Source organism: Notechis scutatus, chromosome 5 (assembly GCF_049901735.1).
Source record: "Notechis scutatus isolate UNSWTSFEM ecotype Mainland chromosome 5, rNotScu1.2, whole genome shotgun sequence".
Classification (NCBI taxonomy): Eukaryota; Metazoa; Chordata; class Lepidosauria; order Squamata; family Elapidae; genus Notechis; species Notechis scutatus.
In genome coordinates, this window is record NC_142013.1 from 8,545,448 (window position 1) to 8,565,287 (window position 19,840).

Sequence of the window (19,840 nt, forward strand, 5' to 3'; positions counted from 1 at the left end):
AAGTTAAGAAACACGGCTAATTTGCTTTAAAAACTTGATCGTTTCACCACTGGCCTACTTAGAACAATGCAGACAACTGTATGGAAAGCCATTTTAGTCATTTAATCAGTCACGATTTAACCATGTGGTTAATGATGCTCATTTTGGATGACTCATACCTAGCCCATTAATTTCTCAGTCTTGTCTAGCCCACAGCTTCCTGTTTCTTTACTGATAAAGTTCTCTCTAATGCCAAAGACATGAATTGCATGGTATAAATAAAAGTATTGTAGTATAGAAGTATGAGGAAAGGAGCTAGTTTAATACTCCAAATATATTTCTCAGAATGATATAGCATCATTGTTCTGTAAATATACTGGTCTGCCCCACCCTTTTCCTAGGAGAATTATATTACTGAGACACAAGTTAGTACAGGCAATATTAAATAGGCAAACCAAAAAGCGTTGTTTCTGCTCACAGAAGAGGATTATAATTGGAGCATTGCTCTACTTTTAATTGGGACAACTGGAAATTGTTTTTAGTTAAAAGGGTTTAAGAAACACTATTCTTTAGGAGAATGGAAGCCAAAATTCATGAAAAGGCACAATTCACATTACACCTCAGAATATATTCTGAATACAGGTAGTCCTCAAGATATAACAGAGCCTGCCCATTAAGGTGGCATGTCATGATGGCCATAAAACAGGTGGGTCATGTGACCAACCCAATTTTATGACCTTTTTGTGGCATCATTAAACTAACATGGCAGTCATTAAGTGAACCCAGTGTTTGCTACAGCTGTCAATTTCTGGCAAAACAGTCATAAAACACAGTCATGTGACTGAAGGATGCTGCAAATGTGGCCGAGTTGGTAAGCACCCAACATGTAGTCACATGACTGCACAGCAGGGTGGCATGACCATCAGAACTTCAGAAACATGTTATAATTCCCTTTTTTTTGGTAGGCCATAACTTTGATTGGTCACTAAGCGAACAACTGTAAGTCGAGGACTATATGTAGTGGCATTAAGAGATTTCAAAATTCATCTTTTTTTCCCCCCAACAGTATATGAAGATTGAACTAAACATAAAAACTGAGTGGAAGTAGGAATCAACCTAAAGCACCCATGTAAAGTTTTACCAGTTTGGCTTTCAAGATGAGGGTATACTTAAATATCTCCTTTAGAGATAAAGAGACAAGGGATCACTTACCAAGAACCATAGGTGCATGTACATGGACACAAAATATACAGCCGGCAGAAATACTTAAAATCAAGGAGCGTAAGACACATCATTTTCTCAGATGAATTTGTATAGAATTATGTACATGATTAACATATATGGTTACCTTCATATTATACAGTATATGATGTTGCTAAGTCTGTATATCTTTAGAAATTATGGATGAGCAATTTTTCAAAGTTACTGTTTTTCCTGAACCCTGTCCCCTCTTTTGTTTACCATGGTTTAATCATATAATAACTAACAAGTATCATTTAAAATATAATGTCCTTCAGGCTGCTTTTTGTTTTGAAACTAGCAGACTTAGCACTTTTAAACTTAAGGTGCAAATACACTTGTGATACCAAAATATACCAGTCTTCCTTCGTATGTAAATTGGATTGTGATCTATTCTGGTGTTTTGCTCTCCAACATGTATTTGCTAGCCCTTTCTTTGTCTTATTTATTATTTTTGAAGTATTTTTTTTACTCCCTGATGGAAAAGAAAGCCACCAGGGAGAGAAAAAGGACCCACACGTATCTGTAAAGCAATATTCCCAGGCCTAGCAACTGGCCATAATTGCTGGTAATTATAGGAAACGGGGGTCCAGCATGTTTCACAGGCACTAATTGAAGTACAAGAGAAGCAGGTGTTACCTCATTTCCATGAACCACGAGATGGTGAGTTGTGATGAGAGATTTGAAGACTACTACCCAGCTACTGTTGGTTGTCCTTTCGAATAGGCTGTCTGCCAACTGTGGGATGTTTACGTTCATGTCATTTGTACACAGTATTAAATCTGAAAAAGAAGGAAAATGCATATTGATATTTCAAGCCAAACAAGCTCCATTCAATTAGGGAAAGCTTCTTGTTCCTCCAGGTATATGAAGCCACTAAGAAGAGCACAACTGGATCTAACTGTGCCTCTTACATTCTAGATCCCATGTGTGGGAAGCCATCACCCTTCCTCCTAGAAGAATAAAATATTTTGAGGTATATAAAAAAAAAGGCAGAATACTGTATTTCCCTAAATGAGAAATGGAGAAACATGTTTTTTTAGAGGCAGGAAGCAGACTCAATCTTAATAGCCCCTTGCCCCCAGCAGATATTTTGTGCCCATTAAGAAAGACAGGGCCAGACTATCTACAACAGGGGTCCCCAACCGCCGGTCCGCGGACCGGTACCGGGCCGCGGAACAAGCCTTACCGGGCCGCTGGTTGCTGGGCGCCGCCATCTTTTTGGTAAAAAGCGCTTCCGGTGAGCTTTTCGGGTAGAAAGCTCACCGGAAGCGCTCTCATAAAAAGATGGCGGCGCAGCGCTTCGGTGAGCTTTTCCGGGTAGAAAGCCATTTCTACCGAAAAAGCTATCGAGCGCTAGCGCCGCTCATCTTTTTGACGAAACAGCGCTTCCGGTGACGTCACCGGAAGCGCTTTTTCGTCATAAAAAGATGGCGGCGCCCAGTTGACGCCGGTACCGGGCCGCGGCGCCCAGCTGATGCCGGAACCGGGCCGCGGCGTCGAAAAGGTTGGGGATCCCTGATCTACAAAACAAAAGACTTTCGGCTCCAGGGTGATAGGGTTAAGAAGAAGAGGACACGACCCTTCAGGACATAATAGGATTAACCCACTACCATTTAGCAGAAGACACAGAACTCACTACATTGCACAATCTCCTAAGGCCGTTATGGCAAACCTATAGCATGAAAGCCAGAAATGGTATGCAAAACCATCTCTCCGGGCACACCAGCTGTTGCCCATTGCTCTTCTGGGTTCTGGTCTTCGTGCATGCATGCGTGCCAGAAACCGGAAGCTCAGTTTCCCAGCATGTGCACCGGGGAGCTGCTCTTCCGGTTTCTGACACTCCCATGCCCACATGTATGTGCTCCCATTTCAGCACTTGGTGCCGAAAAGGTTCACCAACACTGTCCGAAGTTTATTTCAGTCATTGCATAATCTCAGAACAGTCCAAACTTCAACCATTTAGGTTTAGTAACATGATTGTTAAGTTAATCTGGCTTCCCCATTGAGTTTGCTTGTCAGAAGGTCTTAAAAGGGGAATCACGTGACCCCAGGGACACTGCAACGGTCATAAATATGAATTAGTTGCCAAGCATCTAAATTTTGATCAGGTGACACTTGCAATTGTTGCAAGTGTGAAAGCTGGTCATAAGTCAATTTTTTCATTGCTGTTGTAACTTTGAACCAACACTAAATGAACCATTGTTAAGCCAAGGATTATCTGTACAATGCTCTACAGAACATCTACAAAAGAAAAGAAGGAATCTGCAAAGCAATGACCTAAGACATTCAAGAAATAATGTTTAGAAAAGTAGTACAGGTAGTCCTCAACTTATGACCACAATTGAGCCCAAAATTGATGTCACTAAGGGAGATTATTTCTTAAGTGAGTTTTGCCCCAAATATGACTCTTGCCATATTTTTAAATGAATCACTGCAGTTGTTAAATTAGTAACACGGTTGTTAAGTGAATCTGATTTCCCACTGACTTTGCTTGTCAGAAGGTTGCAAAAGGGGATCACATAACTCCGGGACATTGCAACCGTCACAAATATGAGTCAGTTGTCTGGCATCTGAATGTAAATCATGTGACCATGGGGATGCTGCAGTGTGAAAAATCAGAAGTGTATAAAAATGGTCATAAGTCACTTTTTTCAGTGCCGCTCTACCTTCAAACAGTCACTAAATGAACTGTTGCAGCACTGTAATAGTAGGAAGACAAAAATTAAGTAAAATCATGAACTTTACTGCTCTAATTTTTACTGCTAAATTAACAGGGATGATGAAATTTACAGGGAGAAAAAGAGTTTAAAACAGGAAGCTCAACCAGTGGATCATTATCTTCAGATAATTTCTCAACACCTTCCTAAAAGACTGTTTTAAATTTATATCAACAAAAGACAGCTTTTTAGACATCTAATATCTATTATGATAACATCTATCATGCTACTGCTTGTAAAAGTGAATTATTCACTCAGACATCTGCTTAGAAAAGTTTGTTGTTGAAAGCTGAGAATTACATTTACAAGAACGTAGAAGAAGAATCAGAGTTTTTGGTCTCTTGTGGAACTGTCTTCGTGTGGCTAACTGTAGGTCTAAGGAGGCAAACACCTTTTAGAGCCTTGTTAGCAACTTGATAGTTAGAAAAACAGGTTTCTGGCCCTCTGTCAGCACTTAATTTTTAATTTAAATATCTGCCATTCTGGTTCCATATAGCTCCCACACAAGGCCAAAAAACAGTCAAGGCTACCTTAAGGAAGTACAGACAAATACAGCAAATCACACATCTACACCCTACTCCAAAGTGCTTCTTTGCTTCAGCCCCTAATACTAATGTTCTAAGTGTTAGTAACTTCTAGTTTATGAAATTGCTCAGTATTATCCATGAGTATTGAGGCTCTACTAGAACCTGCCTCCACAAAGTAGATGAATAGAGAAGAAGCAGTCTTGACAATTAGGAATAATTAAGCTGGTTTACACAGAGACCATTAGAAAGAATTAAGTTACTCTATAACAAGGTTAGAGACTTGCAGCCACTGATTTACTTAAGTGATTGAGCTGGTTAAAATGTTAAAGAAGCATTACAACCATTTAAGACAGTCGCATTGCCAAGTTTAGTTTAATGGTTTTAATGTCAGAAAGGGAGGGGGGGTCAAAAGGAAAAGGAGGAAATGTGTATATGCAACTATTTACAGGAAAACCTTATTCTTAATATCTTATTTGGATGAAATTTCTTTATGTGGATGGTTTTTGTTTTCACAAATGAAGTATTGGAAATATACATTGTCACCACTTCCTGAACGAGACCAAATTGCTTCCTGCCTCTGATTCTCATGACTAAATGCTAGCTTTCGATCTTGGTCAACCACACAACTCATTGAAAAGGCTGGCTTTGTTCATTTATGGAATTTATATCCTGCCTTTTTCCCAAATATGTTCAAAGACTAACCAAACAATGGAGCCCTATTATTAAACACAATTAGATACATAAACATATCAAAACACAATGAATAAAAGGCAATGTCCAGTATGTCTCAGAATTTTAGCATTCATGTCTGCTTCCACAAAGACTTGCTTAAATAAAAATGCTTTAATATGCAATTAGTTTCCGAAGACTAATTTAGATTTGGCTTTTCAGTTTTCCGTCTTCTTTAGTTTAGACCAGTTTATAAGAAAAGTGATTGTGAACTAAATTTATAATTTCAATTAAACCAAACTGAAGTTTATTAGCTTGCAATATAAGGGCTTACAGTTATTCAAAATTAAAAGGAACACCTCAAATTCAACCTGCATTTGATTCTATGTCAAGGCACTATCTGGACAAGGCAATTTATGGGATGAACAAAAATGAGTGGAATGCTGAAATAATTCAAGATATTTCCAAGCTGACCAAAGCACATCCTCCAGATGCAAAAACAGCTGCTTTAAACTCAAAATGAAGCTCTGCAAATTTAAAATAGTTCAAATTCAAAATGCTTCTGAACACAGAAACATTCAGTATGAAAGTTTGTTTTTCTTAGCCCAGCAGAGAGACAACAGTATAATCTAGATAGAACAAGGCAAGGAAACTGATGACCCATTTCACTTATCATTGCCTTTTTCTGTTTGGCTCTTTGAACTTTATGACTCCTAATAATTTGCTTACACCTTAAAGTTTATCTGAGCATGTAATCATCTCTGAGAGCAATCATTAAGCCAGGCAACACAATATAAGTTTATATTCCAATTGTTCAAAGGGTAGATGCAAAAAGTGGTTAAAACCACACAGATTTCCAACTTTTCCATATGCTTTATTATTTCATCCTTGACTTCTCACCTTAAAGGAGCCCAGAATTTTCATCATGTGTCACGAGAAACACTAAGTTGAGCACCCTCATGACCAACTGTATTATTTACACCCAGCCGTTACTATTTTTAGACATAACTCAAGGCAGCAAACATACCTAATATTTCTCCTTCCTCCTAATTTTCTCACAACAGCTCTGTGAGAAAAGATGGGAAGAGAGAGAATGTGACTGGCCCAAAGTCACCCATCTGACTTTTAGTTTTTACCCCATTCCTTGACTACTAAACCAAACTGGTTTACAACCTCTTTGGCAGTGGTTATTAAGTGAATTCCATGGTTATTAAACAAGTTAATGCATTCCTATGATTTTTTTTTCAGAAACCAGCTAAAAGGGCCTGTTTCCAGTAAAAATAAATAAATCATAAATTGCATCATGTGACCATAGAATGCTGCAACCGTATCTTAAAAGTGAGCCAGTTACTAAGCATCTTAAATGCAGTTGGAACACCAGAACTGGGGTATAAGTATCTTTTTTTTTTTTTTTTTTTTTGGGGGGGGGTCTATTGTAAGTTTGTAGCAGGTTTTTTTTTTCCTCTTATATAAAGTAGGTTACCTTACAGTACATTTTCTAAGACATTCTTTTGGCTAGAAGTTGAGTAGCATAAGCGCACCAACGTGCCTACTGTCCCTGTCCTATTGTTTCTTTTATATTTTTTATTATTATTTTTCTTATATGTATCCATGTATTCATAACTATGTTTTTACTTATACCTATTATCTTGTAAGCAATTGACAAATAAAAATAAAATTAATTAATTAGATAGATAGATAGATAGATAGATAGATAGATAGATAGATAGATAGATAGATCCTTCCAAACATATAGTTGCCATCAACATTATTATGATGGCTGAATTAAGTATTCCTTATTGTGAGGCTATATGCCTCTGAATACTAGTCAGAGAAAGTGGGACTGCTGTTTTCACAAAATGCCTCTCCATTTCTTAAAACCATCTGATTGGGCACTAGAAATCAGAATTGTGATTTGGAGGAATGTTAGTCCGATTCAGCAGGGTTTTTTCCATGCGCTCTTGCTTATAAGCATCAAGACAAAACTAAGTAAATTTTCAGTCTACAGGAAACACATACTGATTTTCTAGTAGTCTGGGTCCACCTGGGGAGAATACAGCAATAAAAATCCAATTTTAACAGGCATTCACTAGACTTGTAAGTAGGCCAGATATCCAACGGAATGAGTTGAGAGCAAGATGAAATGTACAAAGGTCACACAACCTCAGTAACAGCATTGTCCTGTGAACCAGAATATCTGCGTTGCAACTTTTTAAGTCTTGCTTTTTTAATCAAGCAATAAATTACTGTTGTGTTTTAACTCAGGGGTCCCCAACCACCGGCCGCGGACCGGCACCGGGCCGTGGAGCACTCTTTACCGGGCCGCAAAGAAAAAAAAAAAAAAAAATGGCGGCTTTCTTCGCTTCGGTGAATGCTGCTGGGATCGGGATCAAGGACACAAATGAAAGAAGGGGAGGGAGGAAGCAACCGAAGCCTGTCCTGCTCTCTGGCTCAGCTCTCAGTCGCTTTCTCGCTCCTCCACCAGCACAGGAAGAAACTGCTTCAAAGAAGCCGGGGGTGGCTTTTCCTGTCGCCGCAGCTTCCCCGAAGCGCCCGTTTCACCCCACCCCGCCCGCCCGCCCGCCGCGGTTCAATCCACAGTGCTCCGTTCTGCCTGCCTGCCTGTCTGGTTGTTTGGGAGCAGCTTCAGCTGAGAATAATAACTATTCGCCTCTTTTTATCAGCCGAAGCTGCTCCGAAACGAAGAAGGCAGGCAGGCAGGCAGGTAGAACGGAGCACTGTGGATTGAACCGCGAGCGGGCGGGCGGGCGGGGTGAGGGTGAACGGGCGCCGGGAAGCTGTGGCGACAGGAAAGCCACCCCACCCCCACCCCGGCTTCTTTGAAGCAGTTTCTTCCTGGGCTGCTGTAGGAGCGAGAGAGCGACTGAGAGAGGAACGAGGCAGACACCTGAGGGAGGGAGGGAGACACCTGAGGGATGGGGCTGAGGGAGGCAGGGACAGGCGCTCCCTGAACTTGGTGGTTTGCTGGCAGACGTTTACCCGACCAGGTAACAACATCAGATGTTACCTAGTCAGGTAATGAAACGTCTGCAAGCAAACTACCAAACTCGGATTCTCTCTCTCCCCCCTCCTTGAAAAAATGTTTCTGCTTGAAACCGGTCCCTGGTACAAAAAAGGTTGGGGACCACTGTTTTAACTGTAATTCTGCAAGAAAGCCTCAACTATTCAGTCTTCAATTCCTACTAGTCACCAGACAACCAATACAAGTTGGGAAGTAGCAATGGAGTGTGATATCCTTTTATAAACGTTTCTAATGTTTTTTAAAAGGATGTCATACAATACTAAATGGAGATGCGTTGACAAAGACAAAGAAAGTATATTGTACATCAAATGAATGCAATTACTCATAAAGAAATATAGTTAATATTTGAGTTACATGAAGTAGTAGAAATACTGATACTTGCATGCTGCTCAACAATAACAACTCCACAAAGTACAGCAACCATTTTCAAAATAGAAATAATAGAAAAATACATGTACAATTGGACTTTATATTGATGCCACTAGAAATATCATGTCCTGAAAACAAATTGGGAAACCAAACAATGCCCCTTAGAAAAGGCAGTAACTACTTCTATATTGTTGCCAAGATAATTACATTCAACACGTCCATTAAGTTATCAGAGTCACTCAACTTAAAGGCAACTTCTAGTTATCGGTTTTTCACTCAACGGTGTGGGAAGCCCCCCATCCACCCATGAGAATGAAATATTTTGGGGAATATTAAAAGAGGCAGGATGTTATATTTCTCCAAAGGAGAAATATGTTCTTAGAGGCAGAAAGCAGCTTCATTCTTCCTGCCATAGGAAAATAGCCTCAAGCAGAAACTTTAAGAGGCTGGTAATTTTGGAATGGAGATTTTGTATCCATTCAAAAACACTGGACCAATCTATTCATAAGCAAAGAGACTCCAAATAAACAACACAAGAAGCCAAAGCTGACAAGATTAGCTCAGACAAACACCTAGGATTTGCACTTCCCTTTTTGCCTGACCAGTACATGACCTCATAGGAGTCTGGCAACAGCCATTAAAATATTATGGGATGCATTCTTATACAGGAACAGGCATCCCAATTGCAAACCCCCAAAGAATGTATAAAAGCCCACCTATCCCAACCCCATTTGGTCAGCCACCCTAGAAACATGCTGTTGTCACTGAAGTTTCTGGAAAACCAAATAAACAGAGGCCTTCTTTCCTGCACCAGCCTGCATTTTATTTCCAGAGTCTTTCTCCCAGCTTGGAACCAGACCAGATTTTTATTTCAACAAAAATAACTGAACAAAAGTTAATATGCATCAATTCAAAATCACCAGCTTTGTTGTGCTGCATGTAAGAATTCTTTTCTTTTAAAATAAAATGGCAACAGGCAATGTGATTATCTTTCTATCCTCAAATTATAATGTACATTTTCTTGACATTCCTATTTGTCATTAGATAGGAAGCAGGAATTATCATTTAAAGGAAAAGTATAATAAAATACCAGAGAAACCAGCCTTAAATATGGATTTGTTTATAAACTAGAATTTAAACCACAATGCCCATTTTGCACAAACCAGGGATCTTGGGAGTTCAAAGCATCCTAAAATAAAATTACCAAGTGTGGCTAATTCTGTTTTTGGGACACATAAAAGAAGTAATGGCCCTTGGGAAGGCACTTTCCTGTTATTAATATACAACAAAGTTGTGATGTATGTGATCTATCAACTGTGTCACTGTATTCCAATCCCTTTAACAGTACTTTCAATATGCCCCCTAGTAAGAAAAATAATCCCAAAACAGAAATATAAAGGAAAAAGAAAGGAATCCTGACAGTTTAGTATTTCAGCAGCATGTTGCAAATAACAATACACATTTCCTATAAAGCAGTGGTCCCCAACCTTTTTGTACCAGGGACCGGTTTCAAGCAGAAACATTTTTCAAGGACCGGGGGGGGAGAGAGAATCCGACTTTGGTAGTTTGCTTGCAGACGTTTCATTACCTGACTAGGTAACATCTGATGTTGTTACCTAGTCGGGTAATAAAACGTCTGCCAGCAAACCACCAAGTTCAGGGAGCGCCTTGGTCCTGCCTCCCTCAGCCCCATCCCTCAGGTGTCTCCCTCCCTCAGGTGTCTGCCTCGTTCCTCTCTCAGTCACTCTATCGCTCCTACAGCAGCCCAGGAAGAAACTGCTTCAAAGAAGCGGGGGTGGGGGGGTGGCTTTTCCTGTCGCCACAGCTTCCCGAGCGCCCGTTTCACCCCACCCGCCGCTCGCCGCTCGCGGTTCAATCCACAGTGCTCCGTTCTACCTGCCTGCCTGCCTGCCTTCTTCGTTTCGGAGCAGCTTCGGCTGATAAAAAGAGGCGAATAGTTATTATTCTCAGCCGAAGCTGCTCCCAAACAACCAGACAGGCAGGCAGAACGGAGCACTGTGGATTGAACGCGAGCGGGCGGGCGGGCGGGCGGGGTGGGGTGAAACGGGCGCTCGGGAAGCTGCGGCGACAGGAAAAGCCCCCGGCTTCTTTGAAGCAGTTTCTTCCTGGGCTGGTGGAGGAGCGAGAAAGCGACTGAGAGAGCTGAGCCAGAGAGCAGGACAGGCTTCGGTTGCTTCCTCCCTCCCCTTCTTTCATTTGTGTCCTTGATCCCGATCCCAGCAGCATTCACGAAGGCGAAGAAAGCCGCCATTTTTTTTAATTTTTTTTTCTTTGCGGCCCGGTAAAGAGTGCTCCACGGCCCGGTACCGGTCCGCGGCCCGGTGGTTGGGGACCCCTGCTATAAAGTGATGTCACCGGATATATCCTCAGATTAAATCTTATACCGATAGATGAGAAAAACATTCTGACAAATGAAGTATTAAGAGACAATACAAGTTTGGAAATCAAGTTCTAAAAGCACCAGAAGCTTAAGATGGCAAAGCATGTAGCTGATCAAAGCTACATTTTCTTCCTGTTATTAAAAAGGAGGGAATGAAGGCCTTAGTTGTAATTATAACCTTTCTGCTAATTATCATCCTGCACATTCTCAGCAGGCGCATTAAGTAGTCTTCACTGTATCGAGTACAAGATCTGGTGTTTGCTTTTATTACTTATTGCTAAAATTTCTACACTGTTCAAGTCTTAGGTGGGGCCCAAATAATGTCAATAGAGAAATACAGGTAATCCCCAATTTACAACAATTCATTCAGAGTTCCGACACTGAAAAAAGTGACTTGTTTTTCACACTTACAACCACTGCAGCATCCCTGTAGTTATGCAATCAAAATTCAGACCAACTTAGCAACTGGCATATATTAATTGATGGCTGCACTGTCCTGGGATCACATGATTACTTTTTGCAACCTTCTGACAAAGTCAATTGAGAAGCCAATTCACTTAACCATATTATTAAGTACTGCAGTTGTTCATTTAATAACTATAGCCAGAAAGGTTGTAAAATGGGGCAAAACTTAATAATTGTCTTGCTTAGTAACAGAAATTTGGGGCTCAAATGCGGTTGTACATCAAAGATTCTTGTAAAGTACAACAGTGTTGTTTATATGAATATTGCAACAGATCTACATATCTGGCATCAATCATTTCCATCCATCAAGACCCAAAGGCCTTCTAAAACAGAGCTGCTTTTGCTAATTACTGCAAAGCTAAATGTGGAAACTTTGATGGGTGCAAAGCTATTCCTAGGAGGGCCGCTTCCACAAATAATGCTGCCTCTGATCTCCTTAAATTTACTATCTAGTTGGATTTATTGCTTTAAATATGTATGTGCCCAAGTGGCAGAGCCTCATGGGGGAGGGGGCATGCAATGGCCCTCTAAGTGCACAATGGGCACTGTACCATACTAAGATCTGCCAAATCTGGATTCAAATTCAAATTCCTATCACTGCAATGCTATACTGCTGCTGTACTGAAGGCAAGAGGAGGATATTATAGGAGCCTCACAGAGGACCAGTGCACTTTAAGAGACCTAAATGTGTATTTTTACTTGTTCCACTGGATTCCCAGCCATTTTGATGTACTGCAGCAAAATTGCAAAGCAGCTTAAAATGCATTTATTGCAGCATGAATTTTCTTAAATGGAGGCATTCAGCTGATGGGCATCAGTGGGAAGGGGTAGGCTCAATTATGAATTTACAGGGAAATAAAATATGGGCAGCATAGAGGATTGTTACTCCGTTGACTTCAGGCATTCATTAAGCAATTGTCTCTAGTTTACTACTGTGGGTGGAAATGGGCGTTGGTTCTTACCTGATACGCCCCTTCTCGGCGAGCCGCGAGGAGCATCCAGAGACTGGGATGTGCTTCTGAGTCCTCTTCTTGCAGGCTGAGCTTTAGATGAGGAAACGCTCCGCCCCCTCACGTGGTATCGCGCAGCGTCTCCCCAGTTTTTTGCGATAACGAGAAGAGAGGTTATTAATTCTATCTAATCTACTATTGGCTCCTTGGCTGAAGCAAGATTCCCCACCAGACGGAGAAATTAGGGTGGGGCTGGATGCTCCTCGCGGCTCGCCGAGAAGGGGCGTATCAGGTAAGAACCAACGCCCATTCTCCCTCGAGCCGCTGGAGCATCCAGAGACTGGGACATACCAAAGCTGGGCTGTCCCACGGGTGGGACTCCGTCTGGCCCGAAGGCCCCTCCGGATCACTGATGACCCTCTGTAAGACCCGTCGGCCAAAAGAGGCCTCCGCTGAGGCGTACGTATCTATTTTATAATGTCTGATAAACGGGGACGGAGAGGTCCAGGTGGCTGCCCGACAAATGTCAGCGATGGGGGCTTGCGTGGCCCAGGCCGCCGAGGTGGCTGCACTTCTGGTGGAATGGGCGGTTATTCCACCCGGAGCGGGCAGAGAATGGGAAAGGTAGCACCTCGCAATAGTAGCCCTGATCCAGCGACTGATGGTGGAAGGAGAAACCTTAAGCCCCAGTGACCTGGGTTGAAAGGATAGGAAGAGGGATTCCGACCTTCGCATGGATTGAGTGCGCTTAATATATATACGCAAGGCCCTTCTAACATCTAGGGTGTGCCAGAGGACCTCCCTGCCCCTGGAGGGCCTAGGGCAAAAATTTGGTAGAACCAGTTCCTGTGACCTATGGAAGGGAGAGTTAACTTTGGGTAGGAATGTGGGGTCAGGACGAAGGACCACCCGATCAGCGTGGAATACACATAGATCGCTCCTAACTGACAAAGCTGCTATTTCCGAAACTCGACGAGCAGAAGTAATAGCTACTAGAAAAACTACCTTAAAGGTGAGAAACTGAAGGGATGAATCCCTCAAGGGTTCGAACGGGGAACGTGTGAGAGAAACGAGGACCTTGTTGAGGTCCCATGTGGGGAACCTGTGAACAGTGGGAGGGCACAGGTTGGTGGCACCCCTAAGGAAAGATCTAATTCGGGGGTGATGAGAAAGGGAACCGTAGTTATCACAGGAGACCACGGTTGCGAGGGCAGAAACTTGTCGTCTCAGGGTGTTAGGTGCGAGCCCCTTACGAGGCCTTCCTGAAGAAAATCTAGGATCTGAGCCACAGAGGAGAGAGGGATCAACCTGAGACCCGCTACACCACTTGCAGAACCCCTTCCAAGTGGCATCGTAAATTGCATGTAGTGGAAGGTCGCCTAGCGGCCAAAATAGTGTCGATGACTTGACTCGAGAGATTCTCACTAGTCAGACGGATCCGCTCAACCTCCAGACGGCTAACTGGAGCCATTGAGGCTCCGGATGCAGAAGGGGCCCCTGAGAGAGGGAGACCCTGTCCGGGGATCCTCCATGGGGCGCTACCGATAAATTGCGGAGATCCGCAAACCACGGTCGCCTGGGCCAATAGGGAGCCACCAGGAGAAGGTCTGCCCTCTCCTGAAGAAGTTTCTGTATTACTCTGGGAACTAACGGGAGCGGAGGGAAGGCATATAGGAGCCCTGGGGGCCATGGGCAGCGCAGAGCATTGTGATTCTCCGACCGGTGAGATGGATACCGGGAGAAGAACCGTGGAAGCTGAGTGTTGGACGGGAGGCGAAGAGATCCACCACCGGAAGGCCGAATATTCTGGACGCTTCCTCGAATAGGGATGGATGGAGACGCCATTCTGCCTGGTCCACCGTGGCCCTGCTCAGCCAGTCCGCCTGAGTATTGTCTACTCCGGAGATGTGTTCGGCTTTTAGTGATAGGAGGTTGGATTCTGCCCAGCGGCAAAGGCGCTCGGCTTCCCTCATTAGCTGGATGGACTGGGTGCCGCCTTGCCTGTTGATATGGGCCTTGGCCGTGGCGTTGTCCGTGAGAACGAGGGACGTGATGTTTGCGGATCTGAGGAAAACTGCGCAGGGCCAGATGGACAGCGTGAAGCTCTAGCCAATTGATGCTGCACCTTTGCTCGGACGGCGACCATCTGCCCTGAGCCGAGAGCGAGTCGAGATGAGCGCCCAACCGACAGGCTTGCGTCCGTAGTGACGGTGAGTCGTTGAGGTTCCGCGAAGAGGTGGCCTCTGTTGATGGCGGGATTGGTCCACCATAGAAGAGACGTGAGGACCCTTGGAGGGACCCTGACTCTGGCCTTCGAGTTGCTTCTTCCGGATCGTTGGAATGGGAGCAGGAACCACTGGAGGGATCTGCTGTGTAGAGCGGGCCCAGGGAATAATAGAGATGCATGACACCATTTTGCCCAACAATTTAGAGAGGTCCAGTAAGGCCACCCTCCTTGAACGCCTGATCTGTTTGACCAGGGCCTGAATGCTAAGGAACCTCTCCTGGGAGAGGAAAACTCTTTGAGAAACCGAATCAATTATGGCGCCCAAGTGGTTGATTCGGGTGGAAGGGGTAAGTTGGCTCTTTTGCCAATTGACTAGAAACCCGTGTGCCTGTAAGGTGGAGAGGGTGACCCTGGTATCCCTGACTGCCTGGGATTTGGACGGGGATAGAATAAGGATATCGTCCAAGTAGCAGTGGAGGCGGACAGGAACGCTCCTGAGATGAGCCGCCAGAGCCGCCAGGACCTTGGTGAAGGTCCGGGGGGCCGAGGCCAGTCCAAAGGGAAGGGCCACGTATTGATAATGAAGGCTATTGTGACAGAACCTGAGGAATTTGAAATGGGAAGGCCTGATTGGAATATGGAGGTATGCCTCCGAAAGATCTATGGAAGATAACCAGTCTCCCGCCTGGTGCCTAAAAGAATTGATTGCAAAGTGTGCATTTTGAATCTACGCTGGATAAGGTGACGGTTGAGCCGTTTCAAGTCCAGGATGGCTCTCCAACCCCCAGAGTGTTTGGGCACCACAAAGAGATGGGAGTAAAACCCCTTTCCTCTCTGATCCGGAGGGACAGGTTGAATGGCCTGGATGTCAAGAAGATGATGGATGGCTGCATCCATTAGTGCACGTTTGGAGGGATCCCTTGAGGAGGGGGGGAAGAAACAATCAGGGGAGCGGACCTGAACTCCAGGGCGAGGCCAAACCTGATTGTGTCCCTAACCCATGCATCGGATGTGGATATGTCCCATTGGGCGGCGAAGTGGCTGAGGCGGCCGCCAATGGGGGGAGGAAGAGGCTCTACCTTCTGCGGTAGGGCCTTCCTCCCGATCCCGAAAGGGTCTCTTGTAGCCGCCACGCGTCTGGATCTGTCGCCCGGGTCCGTGCGGTCCTGGGATCGGAAGGAAGGGGTCTAGGGTATCTGGGCGGGAAGGGGGTTGGTAGAAGGGCGTGGAAAGCTCCTCCGAAAGGGCTGAGAGCCCCTGGCCTCCGATCTTCGAAAAAAGGAGGGCAAATACTTTCTCTTACTGCGCCCTCGACCAGCAGTGGTTCCAAAAGCTGGGCCAAACAGTTTATCTCCGTAATGGGAGCAGTGGCCAGCTTGACCTTATTCTTTACGTCCGCCTGCCAGTGTTTGAGCCATAGCATGCGTCTAGCCGTGACATGCGACGTGATGGCCCTGGAAGAAAATTTTACCGACTGGTAAGTGGCGTCAGCCGAGAACTCGGCTGCAGCCACTAACTTCGCTATATCCTGGTGAGCTCTGAGATTGGAAGCAGGGATGTGGTCCTTGAGCTGACGTAGCCAGCGGATAGAGGACCTCGTGAAAAATGAAGGCGGCCGTAGCTGACTTAATGGCCCAGGCGTCAGATAGGTGAGCCCTGCGTAGCGCCTGCTCCGCCCGCCTGTCCTCAGGTTTCAAGGCCTCTAGGGCCTCACTAGGGGTAGAGGAGGAGGCTAGACCCACAATGGGGTCATCGACCTCCGGGATATTCAGGAGGTTAGACAGAGCCGAATCGAGATTAAAGAATCTCTTGTCTTGGCTAGAGGGAGTGGGAGGGGTCCCTGAGGAGGTAAGTTGCTTCGCTACCAGATCTACGAAGATGGGAGGGGATGGGATGACCTCAGCTTCCACCACTGGTTGGGTGAAAATGGAGTCTTCCGGGCCCTCTGGGACAGGGGGGGGTTTCTGCAGCGGACTGGGAAAGAAGGCCAGAGACATTCTTGGCCTTAAGGAGGAGGGACTTGAACATATGCGGTTTGAACAGCCCCCAAAGGAGGGTTGGTCGGGAGAAGGGTCCTCGTCCTCCGACATCTCCCCCTCCATGATGTCAGCCTCTAAGAGGGGTTCACTGTAGCGGAGGATCCCATCCGGGAATCCTCTTCCTCTTCCCTGAAATCCCCAAAGTCCCCTTCCTCCTCCACCTGGGCCCCAATCGGAGGAGGGCTGTCCCTCTGAGAGAGTACCTGATCAACTGGGGGGACCAGTTGTGGAAGGGATCTGATTGATATCGAGTCGTGCTCGGAGGCTCGCGGAGAGAAGCCTGATCTTGTCATGTGTTGTAGTCCCTCTGCTATGCCCTGGCGGATGGCTGATTCCATCCAAGCCCTGATGTGAGGTGGAACCTCGGAGGTAGAGGGTTCATCGTGGGCGCAGACCAGCGGCTGTGGGTGTAAAGGTGGCTTCGGGGTCCGTCTGGTCGGAGGTCCGGGGGTCGGAAGACCCTGAAGCGAACTGCGCCTAGGTAGGGAAGAGGGGTCTGAGGGGAGAGATTGAGCAGAGGTAGAAGGGTTTGGAGGAGGAGGTATTGACGGCTCCGAGCGGGACTCCCTTGAACGCCGGTCAAACTCTTTTTCCAACGCTTTGTGGCGCCTTAAGGCGTCACGTTGGGCGGCCTTGGAAGGTTCCTTGTCCTGTCTAGAGCCCTTAGGTTCCTTGTCCTGCCTGCGCAAGTAGTGGGACTTTGCCTTAGCCTTCAAAGAAGGACGTTTAGAGGGATTGTCGTCTGCCATGTTAGATACAATTACTAGCAAAGGCGGTTGGCTCGCCCAGATCAGGCCTGGATGAGGCCGGGTGAAGGTGAAGCTGGCCCTCTCCCCCTTTTGGAATTTGTTGTGTACAGAGATAACAGTAAGGTATCTAAGAAATATAGTATGTACAGAAAAAAAGATACTCTAATTATAATTCTTCCTTATCCTTTTGATTGATTTTTATCTTTATTATGCTTTTGTACCAAATGTATATACAGGTTATCCGTATATATTTATATATCTACGAAAAAATATTATTGTACAAGACAAAAATTATTATTATTATAATTATTATTATTATTATTTTTTTTTAATATATTCCTTTTGTATATGTATTAAGTATATATATATATATAGATAGATTTTTTTTTTTTTTTAAACAGTAACCGTAACAGTGAGAACTTCGTATATCTCAGTACAGGCCAATTAGTCAAATAAACACCTGAGGCCTATGGTAGAAGAAGAGCCTCTGGCAGCAGGCCTCCAGACAAGAAAAATAAAACCGGAGGGGGCTGCAACTTCGCCCGAAAAAGCAGGCTGCGGGAGGCCAACAAGTAATACAAGGGCCAGCCAGGTGGAAGAAATGGGCAGCTAAGCTTTGACCCAAGGCCTGGGGCTCCAATTCGCCGCAGCTAAAGAAATTCAAAATGGCGCCCGACCACGATGCGGAGCCAAAATGGCGCCGCAAGCTGAACCGTCGGGACGCCGGGAACGGAAGGAGGGCTTTGCTGGTCAGCTCAGCGCCTAGGGCCCTAGGGCGATGACCCTCCCGATCGGTGTTTAAGGTGGGGGAATCCAGCAGTAAAGAAAAACGCGTGCCACGAGGCAACGCGGAGGCAGCGAAGCGATCTGATAAGGGTGGGGGTCGCGCTATCGCGCTGCGAGCCCGCAGCCTTGCCCCAAGGACGGGGAAAAATTTTCCCTTAAGTCCAGACCCTTTGCGCAGGAGGAGGAAGGAAAAGCAAACCTTGTCAAGACGAGAGGGTTGTAATAGGAAAGAAATGTGCGATCAGCCAAGGAGCTCTCTGAAAACACAGCCTGACTCTTGAGGCTGAGCAAAGACTGGGGAGACGCTGCGCGATACCACGTGAGGGGCGGAGCGTTTCCTCATCTAAAAGCTCAGCCTGCAAGAAGAGGACTCAGAAGCACATCCCAGTCTCTGGATGCTCCGAGCGGCTCGAGGGAGAATCTTGTGGTCTTCAGCGGGCCAAAAATCTTATTTAGAAGCGTGTCCCAACAGACTTAAGGTTGCCCATCTCTACTGCAGATGCTCTGAATGCATTATTAAAGCAAGAACCACATCCCTGTTCTCTTTCACTAAGTAGCCAGTTGCCATCCTTGATTTGTTTACTGCACTTACTTTTCCCAGGTACTCACACCATCTCTGAATGTAAGAGACTCCATTTAGCTATTATAATCAATTCACTGATAAAGAGTTGTGATCCATAAATAGGAGGCAACCCAAATGCCTTTATTAAAAACTGCCCATTTCCAAGGTTTTTGATATAGGTTTGTCCAAAGCAGGCAATAACCTACTCTGCGCGATTTCATATGCTAATGCAAGCAGTTATGGGCAAATCTCAAAGTGACACCTCTGGACTGTAAGCTGCATGGTTAGCAATAAGTTCCCTGATTTAATTCAAGAAACTGGTTTACTGGTTGTCATCCATAAAACCCTCATGGCACAGGGTCAAGTCAACCAAGAAATTGTCAAGGCTTAAATACTACCTCATTGTTGAAATAACTGAAATATTATTAAACTGAAGGTATACAAGTCTATATGAACTGTTTTCGATCTTCAGATAGTATTCAATATCATGAAAGAAACACATTAATTGCATCATTTCATTGACATAAATTGCAATGGGACTGTAATGCTACCTAGGATTAATGATAGAGGCCAACTTAAAACTATGAAGCTCTGAAACTGAGAAAGTTAAGCTGCAACAGGAAATATATTTTGTAGCTACTGTTTCAGATCTCCTGACATTTCCACTGCTGTTCTTCAGATTCATGTCCTTTTCTGGGAAAACCTAATTCCATTTTTTTTTTCATTTGTTCCATTTGTTCTTTAAATATCCTGTAGAGCCAAGGGTCAATGATAGAAGAATATTAGCCAAGCTCTCATTCAAGAACTTTAATAAAACTAAAAAGAATGTGACAAATGACCTCTCACTGATGCAATATCCTGTATTAAGTTCATGTTATTTTTACAGGAATAGCTTAATAAATCACCACTGAAAAATATGAACATAACCAACTCACCAATTCATGTTTTCTACAATGTTATGCACAATTACGTACTGGTCCTAGCAAGTGATACTTTTTTGCACTCAACAGCCAGTCTTACAAGCACAGTTGTGAAAACACCACATTTGTGCACTGACCACTCCTCCTGATGCTTCCATCTTCTCGAGCAGGAAATCTAAATACAATTTTGAAAGG

The 19,840-nt window shown here is 44.6% G+C and overlaps 1 protein-coding gene across 12 annotated transcripts in view; it reads right to left on the reverse strand.

Annotated features, from left to right (window-relative positions):
• PICALM (phosphatidylinositol binding clathrin assembly protein) overlaps positions 1 to 19,840 on the reverse strand; it is an 87,772-nt gene that overhangs the window by 53,556 nt on the left and 14,376 nt on the right. For all 12 annotated transcript variants that reach the window (XM_087966103.1, XM_087966102.1, XM_087966098.1 and 9 more), the window contains exon 2: positions 1,858 to 2,000. In XM_087966103.1, the coding sequence (XP_087822229.1) occupies positions 1,858 to 2,000 (143 nt within the window). The remainder of the gene's footprint in view (positions 1 to 1,857; positions 2,001 to 19,840) is intronic.